The sequence below is a fragment of the Lycium barbarum genome, chromosome 4 (assembly GCF_019175385.1).
Source record: "Lycium barbarum isolate Lr01 chromosome 4, ASM1917538v2, whole genome shotgun sequence".
In the NCBI taxonomy this organism is placed as follows: Eukaryota; Viridiplantae; Streptophyta; class Magnoliopsida; order Solanales; family Solanaceae; genus Lycium; species Lycium barbarum.
The window spans coordinates 147,842,893-147,852,809 of NC_083340.1; the positions used below are offsets into that span (position 1 = coordinate 147,842,893).

General features: G+C 31.1%; 1 protein-coding gene across 1 annotated transcript; it reads left to right on the plus strand.

Annotated features, from left to right (window-relative positions):
* Positions 1-2,920: 2,920 nt before the first annotated feature.
* On the plus strand, positions 2,921-9,345 carry LOC132636976 (axial regulator YABBY 5-like). The gene is made up of 7 exons (XM_060354091.1): positions 2,921-3,127; positions 4,919-5,050; positions 6,425-6,527; positions 7,267-7,315; positions 7,383-7,458; positions 7,586-7,663; positions 9,119-9,345. The coding sequence occupies exons 1-7, from the start codon at positions 3,020-3,022 to the stop codon at positions 9,179-9,181; spliced, it is 609 nt and encodes a 202-aa protein (XP_060210074.1). The 5' UTR covers positions 2,921-3,019; the 3' UTR covers positions 9,182-9,345.
* The last annotated feature ends 572 nt before the right edge of the window (positions 9,346-9,917 follow it).

Here is a 9,917-nt window from a genome sequence, read left to right on the forward strand (position 1 = left end):
TTAAAGTATAAAAATATTTGCTCAAAGTCTCTAGACCTATTATATTGATAATCTTATATATTCTATTTCCATAAAGATGATTAATATTACATTACCAAAAAAGAAGATAGATGCTATGGAGTAGTAATTTTACAATGAGCATACTGTTATAAAGATGGTTCACTATAAATAAAAAGTTATTATAGAGAGGTAAATTAAAACATAAAGAATCGGTTCCGAAAAAAGCTTAGTTGTCATGGCAAATTGTTGTTATATAAGGTTGCTGTTATAGAGAGGTATGATTGTGTTAGGTCATCCAAATAATATTTGAAGGAACATGTAACGTATTGAATAGATTGCGCGTAAAATCTTAAAGGAAAAACTTACATGAATCTGCAGCTAGATACGCAGCAAAAGCGAAAGACTAGAGCAGACCGCAACTGAAATCACTGCTCAGTGGAAGTTATAGCGTCACATTGAAGCACTCACCTATATCACAAACTAAACCCTAATAAAGAGAAAGTGAAAGAGCGAAATTTTGTCTCGCATGTCTTAATTAAGTTAAGTTGTTGGTTGTATGCATACTAATATAGGAGAAACTAACTATATAAGCAGCAACAACAACAACATACTTGGTGAAATTTTATAAGTGAAGTCTGGAAAATGTAGTGTATATAGGTTGGAAAAAGTAGTGTATAGGCAAATCTTACCCCAACCTTGTGCATGTGGAGAGGTTGTTCTCGATAAATCCTCGCCCTTCGGAAAACTAATTATAAAGGATTTGTAGTAGTTACTATATTTACAAGAGTGGACTTTTAGAGTACCCCTCACGCTGAGCTCTTATATAAAACAACATAGAATATGAAATATGTTAAATTTATTAGACTCAACTTTAACTCACTAAAAAATATTTTTCTTCTTCTTTGACTTTTTCTCTTGCGTACTACTAGTAGCATAATACAGCCAAAAACATCCTCTTACCCATCTTCCAACAGAACCCTGACCCTTGTTTGGACATTATCTGACATGTTTGAAGAGAGCCCACATTAATTTCTCAAACCCGGTTTTCTATGAACCGGATATTATATGAGATTATGGATTAGTCTTCTATATATAACAGCTAGCAGTATTCTTGCAGTCACTTTTTGCTCTTCCCGATTCACCACTTATTGCCGTTGGCACTACTGATATGAGCTAGCCTAATTATTTTTTGCATGGACAAGAAAATTACAGAAAAATAATACTCTCTTTTTTCATAATGAATCATCATAATAAAGAATACGTTGGGATTGGAAAGCTTAAATAAATGGCATAAACCAAATTCATTCTTCTTTCCATATATATATTGAATATATAATTAAGTGAATAAAAGTGTGCTATTTTTAATAGCTTAACCTTTTAGATGAGATGATTATATATTTTAACGTAATATCAGAGCAGGTAAAGATCCAAGGTTCGAGTACTTTGTCAGGCTAACAGTTAAGTTTTTAGATGAGATGATCACACACTTCAACAATATTCATCTTTCCAGGCCTGTACTTATAACAAGTGTTGAAGACATTAATTAAATAAAAGTGTGCTCTTTCTAATAGCTTATAAGCTTTTAGACGAGATGATTTCATGCACCTCAACGTGGTATTAGTTCGAGTAAGAAGGTCCTCGGTTCGAGTCTCACCACACCATCTATTATCTAAAGGAATATCCACGTGTTTGGCTCATAAAAAAAAAAAAATCAAGCCCACACATTAGGGCGTATAATTAAATAATTAAAAATGTTGCCCTCTTTAATTACTTAAAATTTTCAATTAAATCATCACACACTTCAACATTATTCATCGTCTCTATCCTACTCTTTATATATATATATATATATATATATATATATATATGAAAAAAATCACTTTGGTTTTGGTACCTTTAATTTACTTAATTCCTTGTATCTAAACCCTTCTCTTCTTTAATTTTTTTTTTTTTTAAAAAAGAAGAACAAGAAAAGGAACCTATAGGAAGGGAGCATGTGTTTTTATTTACACTCATTTTAATTAGGCTTAATACCTAGATGGACCCTTAAACTTGGCATGTTTTGTAAGATAGGCATATAAACTTATAAGGTGACCAGATAGACACTTAAACTTACTCAAAGTGTATTTTTCAAGTTTTTCAGTTGTTTTGAAAACAAAAACTATATTTTTCAAACACTCACAATTTTCATGGCCAAACAAGCCCTAAATATATCACAAAATATTTTTTTTAAAATGCAAAAATAAGGCAAACGCATATACATGAGACTATAAATGTGCACTTAAACCAATAAATACTCGCTAATCGCAATTTTGCAACTTTCAATTAACTAGGTTTTTTTTTTACACTTGAATAATTAAAAAACAATAACTTTAACCAATAAAAATCCTTAAAAAAAAGAAATTTCAAATTAAGAAATTTCTAAGTTCAGTATTTCAAGTGTAAAAGAAATTTCAAATTAAGAAAACTGTAAAGCCGAGAAGAAAATCCTTAAAAAAAGAAATTTCTTAATTTGAAATTTCTTTTTTTAAGGATTTTTATTGGTTAAAGTTATTGTTTTTTAATTATTCAAGTGTAAAAAAAAAACGAGTTAATTGAAAGCTGCAAAATTGCGATTAGCGAGTATTTATTGGTTTAAGTGCACATTTATAGTCTCATGTATATGCGTTTGCCTTATTTTTGCATTTAAAAAAAAATATTTTGTGATATATTTAGGGCTTGTTTGGCCATGAAAATTGTGAGTGTTTGAAAAATATAGTTTTTGTTTTTAAAACAACTGAAAAACTTGAAAAATACACTTTGAGTAAGTTTAAGTGTCTATCTGGTCACCTTATAAGTTTATATGCCTATTTTACAAAACATGCCAAGTTTAAGGGTCCATCTGGGTATTAAGCCTTTTAATTACTTTTGTGCACATAGTGCCTTTTGAAAACAATAGATTAGAGAGAGAATAAAGGCATTTTTTCTTTATAAGAGAGACTGTCCTCTCTTATATATTTGCTTCTTTCTTCTTCCTCTTATGTTACACTTTCAATTCCTCCATATAAACATGTCAAGCTGCATTGATTCTACTAATCCTGAGCAACTTTGCTATATCCCTTGCAACTTTTGCAATATTGTTCTTGCGGTATATATCTTATCTTTCTAGTGTTTTAAATATATATATATATATGCGCATGTCTTCTTCGATATCATTTTTGTGTTTGTGTGTGAGTGTGAAGTTGCTTTTTTTCTACAAGCTGAATAAAGCTGATTTGTGATTCAGAGATTGGTTTATTTTGGTGGTATTATAAAGAAATCCCTTTAGTTTCTCAATGGCTTTTTTTTTTTTTTTTTTGGCTTTGCTAAGTCAAGTCTCCGTCCATATCTTTTTTTTTTCACCATTCTTCATCTTTTGCAGTCAAAGAAAGTGATAAGCAGTCTGATGATTTATCTAACAAGCATTTTTAGAACTGTCTTTTCCACTCTTTAATTGGATTTAATTGTATTATATGTATCTTTCTCTCTTTACTGAAAAGAATGCACTAACAGGCATGAGATTGCAAATTAAAGTAATTTTGATCAGCGTGCTATCAAAAAAACAAAGGCTTTTCTTTGCTTATGGGTTCATTCATATGATTAAATTCTCAATTGTTGACCATCTTCTTGGAAGTCCAACCCCTTGAAAAAAAAAAAAACCCTTGAAGGAAACCAATTTTTTTTCTTTAGGGTTTCTTCAGAATTTCACTAAGCTTTGAAATATGGTAGACATAGATGTTTTGACTAATTTTTTTTTTTTTAAATGTTTGTTCATGTCTTAGATCAAGTAACTTATGTTTTTTTCCCCATCATCCTTACTATACTAGCTAGTTTATAGTCGAATTCGAAGAACATGAACTTCTTGTAATTCTTCTTCTTGGTGCAATTTTGGAAAAGGATGATCTCCACCTTCCTTAGACCTTAGTCCACCTTGCTTGGTGTCTCCCTCTAGGAGGATGTAGAGAGTTTTGCGAGTTCAACTGAACCCATGAACTCGTTATGTTTTTTCTTATCCTTACTATTTGGTTTATAGTCGAATTTGAAGAACATGAACTTCTAGCATTCCTCTTCTTTGTGCAATTGTGGGAAAAAGATGATCTCAAGGTTTACATCTTCCCCCTTACACCTTGCTTGGCCTCTTCCTAATCCCTCGAGGCGGATGTACATAGTTTTGCGATTTCAACTGAACCAATGAAATTGTTATGCTTTTTCTTATCCGCACTATCTGGTTTACAGTCGAATCTGAAGAACATGAACTTCTAGCATTCTATTTATTTGAGCAATTGTGGAAAAATATGATCTTCCATCATTTCTATTATTTGAGCAATTGTGAAAAAATATGATCTCAAGATTTAGATCTCCCCCTTTCCATCCACGTTGAGGGTTCCGTAAGTTTAATTGAACTCATTGTTTTCTGCAAAAATTATCTAGATACAAATCAAAAAATTAATTAAGATACATATAAATATAATAAAATTACATTCATTTTTCATGCACTGATTAAATCTTGGATCTGCATATGTTAAGCTCGACCCTCACTCGTGATTAGATCTTCAAAATTAAGTCTGAAATTGCTGAGCTATATATATAATCATAATACTTGGTATCTGATATTCGTATTAGGATCCGACTAAATTCGTATTCGATTACATACATAGTACATACCCAAAGTTCGAACCTGAAACCTCTGGTTAAACACTTCAAAAAAATAAAAATTAAAGGGTAATTTGTGGAGGTTGAAAGGTCGGAGGCTAAAAACCCCGCGAATTGCAACTTTCAACCTTCACAAACTACTCATTTTTTTATAGTAAAAAATGAAGGAGAATTTATCACTCCACCACAGCCCGTATCGATTAATTGCTATGTTTTCATTATTAATGGGGTGCTTTGATAATTGCAGGTGAGTGTTCCATGCAGCAACTTGTTTGATATAGTGACAGTTCGATGTGGACACTGCACAAATATGTGGACTGTTAATATGGCTGCTGCATTTCAGTCCTCTTCTTATCAAAGTCATCATCACCTTCATCAGGTCAAACCCAAAAACAAACATTTTATGTTTTTGCAGCTCAAATTGTGGGCGTTCTGTTTTACAAGTATTAATTTATAGCTAGGGTTTCTAGCTAGGTTTTGCTTCTTTCAAGGAAATAAATATAAGATATTAATACTCTGATCTGATTGAATTATCAAACCAAATTTTTTGGTCAAATTTCTTGAGAATCTAACAGTCGCCATAACCAAAACCTATATGTGTTTGTACTCTTTTCTTAACCTTTTTTCTTACCTATAATATTACTCCCTCCATTCACTTTTACTTATCCACTATTCCTTTTATATATTTTTATTTTTACTTATCAATTTTTACATATCAAGGTAAGATAAAAAAAAAAATCTTGTTTCACTCTTAGCATTTATTACTCGTTTCAAATCATTTTCCCAACTCCAATACAATTATACACCATTTAATAGGGGTATTGTAGTAAAACACATATCTTAATCATTATTTGTTAAACAGTGTGAAAAGTCAAAACGTGACAAGTAAAAGTGAACTGAGGGAGTATAATTTAAAGCTTATGAGTTCTGAATTATTATTGAAGTTAAGGTTTTTTTTTATTATTGGGTTATTAATTATATATATATATATATATATATATATATATATATATATAATGATTTTCGGATAAAAATATAAATTTTAAGTAAAAATTATTGATTTCGCGACCTAATACTTGATCTCCACCCCTACTTGAGGGGTGCTTTTTAATTGATTTGATTTGATTGTTATGGAGTATTTTTGAGGTTTTATATATGATAATAATTTCTTTTCCATTAGTTTTTTTTGTACTTTATTTTGGAAACACTGCCCACAAGGCCAAAACTAGCATGTTTGGTTCCTTAGATGCTCTCTTATAGGTCTTTAATATTACTCCGTACTAACTTATTCAGTCACTTTAATGTTGTTATGTTACCTCTGATCTTTCTTATGAAACATCATTTCTATCTTTTTTTGTAAAAGATACTTTCTTTAGTTCTAGGGATGTCTTTTTTTGTTCAGGAAAGTATTTAACTGGATACAAAATTTAATAAAGGATTAAAAAAAAAGGTCTACTAATAAGTCATAGAGATTTTTGTAAAGGTAAAATATCTGATTAAAAATATAAATAAAAAGTTCAGATCATGCAAAATAAGATAGCGGAACCTCTATGAGAGAAATACCTAGGTGTTTTTGCCATCATCTTTCTTTCTCCCCTTCTGTATAGGAATCATCTTTGCACAATTCAGCTTTGGTTTTGTTTATTAATAGACGGAAGTGCAGTTTCAGCTATAAAAAGAAGGATAGAGGAACCTCTTGCATATATATATATATATATATGGTTTTGGCTGATTATCATAATTTTATTTTCAGGTAGCAAACTACACTAATTCTCCTCATGAATGCAGCACTAGGATGGCAGCCCGTCCATCTATCACAAACAATTCTCCTCGTGAGGAGAGGATTGTAAATCGACGTAAGTTAGTTTACTTTTCTTTACCTTTTCCCATTTTATTTACTAGAACTTTAAAGTATTTTAGCTAGTAATAATTAAGCTTAAGTTATATACACCAAAAGTGTAGGAAATAGAGACGATTAGTATAATTTAGCGTATGATAGCAACTAAAGAAGTTAGCGGCCTGGATGGTCACTCAACTTATGGTAATTGTCCGTCATAGTCGCTCAATTTTGTTTTTCTTTCAAAAGTTATTCAACTTTGTCTAGTTAGCTTTTATGGTCAATTTAGCCGGAAATATAATTTTTGATACCTACTTAACGTGGAGCTGTAAATGTTTAGAAAAAATATTTTTAAGAAGAAATAAATATTTAAAATTATTTAGAACCCCCAACACACCCTAAGTGGGTTGTGTCAAGAATTAGGTCAGGTTTAGGGTGGGTTCGATCCTAAATAAATCTAAATACTTATTTTAATTCTTTAAATACTTTTTCCTGAAATTCTACAGATGCCATATGATTAAATAGGTATCGGAAATTGTATTTCCAACTAAAATGATCATGGAAGTTAATTGGGAAAAGTTGAGTGTCTTTTGGAAGACAAAACAGAATTAAATGACTATGGTACCAATTACCATAAGTTGGTATCTAAAGCTTATCAAAGATACTAATTACTTCGTAAGTGATTTAATTTACAGCATTGAACTTGAACTCAGTTGAATTTATTTATTTTCTAAGAGTACTTTTTATGTATTTTTCAGCCCCCGAGAAGAGGCAGCGAGTACCTTCAGCATATAACCAGTTCATAAAGTAAGTCAGCTCATGTGTTTTTAATTAGTTCAAAATATCTTTTATATACATATATAAATATATGCAGAGAGGAGATTCAGAGGATCAAGGCTAATAATCCAGATATTACTCATAGGGAAGCATTTAGTACTGCTGCTAAAAATGTAAGTGGCACATCCTTATTAGATACTTTACATTCTATTAGATTTTAGTTTCCTCTCCTTTTTTTTTTTTTTTTTTTGGGCTGCCTTTTGTGATTACAAACTTACTAATTAACTATGTTTGGTTTAGTGGGCACATTTCCCTCACATTCACTTTGGGCTCACGCTGGAGGCTAACAATCAAGCCAAACTTGGTGCTTCTCATGAGGTAACTAAGAAGTCTTTGATGAGAAATACATGGCATTTTAGAAAAATAATTCACATAATTAATGTTAATAATTGACTTTCTTAAAGGGTGTGACAAATCCTTAAAAATTACTTAAAAAGAACCGGAGGGAGTAGTAATCTCAGGGCTCCCATTTCTCTCCGACAATCTAAAATGCTACCACACGTGTTGGATCCTCCAAAAAACATAGCTTTGGAGAATTTGATGCATAACCGACAATATGTTGAAAGAGTTCGAGCAAAGTAGACGTCCAACACTCTAAAAATAGAATTATGAAACTTCAATTTTTTTTATATAAGACATTCCCATGTCTGGGGTGTGATATATCAAAAGACAATTACAAGAGGTAGGCTTGGCCTTACCTCTGAATACAACATCAGAATAAAACTTTTATCTTTCACAAAAAGATGGAAGGGGAAGCTAACATAGACATTCCAACCCTCGCAAAAAAGGATTACCTATAAAGCTAACTCAAAAAAAAGTTTGTCTTGTCATATTTGAGCCTTATAGAAGGCATTTGGCTTTTGTCCGGTTGGAGTGGACCCTTAGCCCCCGCAGAAATTTACTGATAGGAGACATAGAAGGACTCATTCTGACTGTTCATAGCTAGTTTAGCAAGATGCTCTGCAACCTTATTGCCTTCTCTAAAATAGTGTTCTACCTTGACTCCTTGACATTAATAAGTTACTTCAGATGTTGAACCTCGTCAATGATCCAGTTTAGCTTATATGGTTGTAGCATTTATTGTCATTGAAACTTCAAATATCAAAAGAGGCATAATAGAATTAACATAGAATATGAAGAAACCTTTGTGATTATAGATGTAATGGAAGAAAACTTCCAAAGGTGTGGGGAAAGGATTTACATAAATATGCATGGCTGAATTTAAAAATGAGTTTACCTTCGATGCACTAATGGTGTAAATCCATTTTTGCACTATTATCAAGTTAAGAGCACTTACAATCTTGATTGATATATAAAATAATTTATAATTGACATGTGACCATGCGCACATTCACATTAATGGATATATCTGCCGACGATAAAATTCATTCCCTCCGATTTAATTTATGTGTTTCAGTTTGATTGAATAGATAACTTAAAGTATAAGAGACTTTTGAATCTTGTGATTAAAACTAAACATGTATATAATGTACTAAAAACCCTTTGAATCTTATGGTTTTAAACTAATGATGTATATAATATGACAAAAAACTTTTGAATCTTGTGGTCAAACATGACATCTGAGGTGTTTGGAATTAAAAACTTACTAATATAGAAAGTGACATTCTATTTTAAATAGACTAAAAAATAATTAAGTAAGACATATAAACTGGGAAGAAACAAATAAAGTAATATTCTATATATATTTCCTTTTATTAACTTGCAGTAATTTTGTCAAGGGGATTAATTTGCTTTCATTCCAATTATCTGCAGAACACAGAAAAGCATATAATGCATCGAGCTGCATTGCCAAAAATAAAGACCTTCACCTTCTGAGAGTAATTTCTACAAGTTATGTATGTTGAATTATTGAAGGCAAGTGAAAAGCTCAGTGTGTTCGATTGAGTGTAAGCATCAAATATGAGACCCTTAATTTATAATTTATTTGTTCTATTTGTTACTTATAGATATTCTGCAATTTGGAAACCAAGTTCCCCTAATTAATGTCTACCTCAGTCAATTGTCTTTCCCTAATGAGAAATTTCAAAGTCTTTAAAGTACTGTTTTCATATGGCAAAAACCAAGATTGTGAGTCTATCAGCTCCCTCAGGTTCATGATTTTACTTGTCTTTTGCTTATAAGCTGGCCAAATTAGCTTACAAGCACTTTTTAAAGAGAAAACACTCTCTATTAGAAACTCAGTTATATCTAACATGTAAGGTAATTCACATTTGCACTACATAAGTCCCATTTAAGAAAGAAAAAAAATGCTCTATTAAAAAGTTGTTTGTTTCTTCAACTAAAATTCGAAACTTCGACAAAGAACACAAATGCCCACTGCGGGCAAAATAATTTACCGGAAAATGTCCCCTTATTTTCATGCCCCCAAAACTAAGATACCACATGGTATCATCATATCTCTTATATACCATGATGGTATCACAAAAGACTTCTTTCATTTCTTCAAAAATAATCGTCAGCCTATGAAACTCATATGGTATATATAATATACTGATAGGGTATCATAGAGGATCATGTTTATTTATTCAAAAATCACATTTTCGTAAAAATA

Bases quoted from the DNA above. Each gene is read 5' to 3' on its own strand.
- LOC132636976 (XM_060354091.1), top strand. From the start codon at position 3,020: ATGTTACACTTTCAATTCCTCCATATAAACATGTCAAGCTGCATTGAT. The intron at 7,316-7,382 runs GTAAGTCAGCTC...AAATATATGCAG, and splicing joins GCATATAACCAGTTCATAAA to AGAGGAGATTCAGAGGATCA. The intron at 7,459-7,585 runs GTAAGTGGCACA...TGTTTGGTTTAG, and splicing joins TTAGTACTGCTGCTAAAAAT to TGGGCACATTTCCCTCACAT.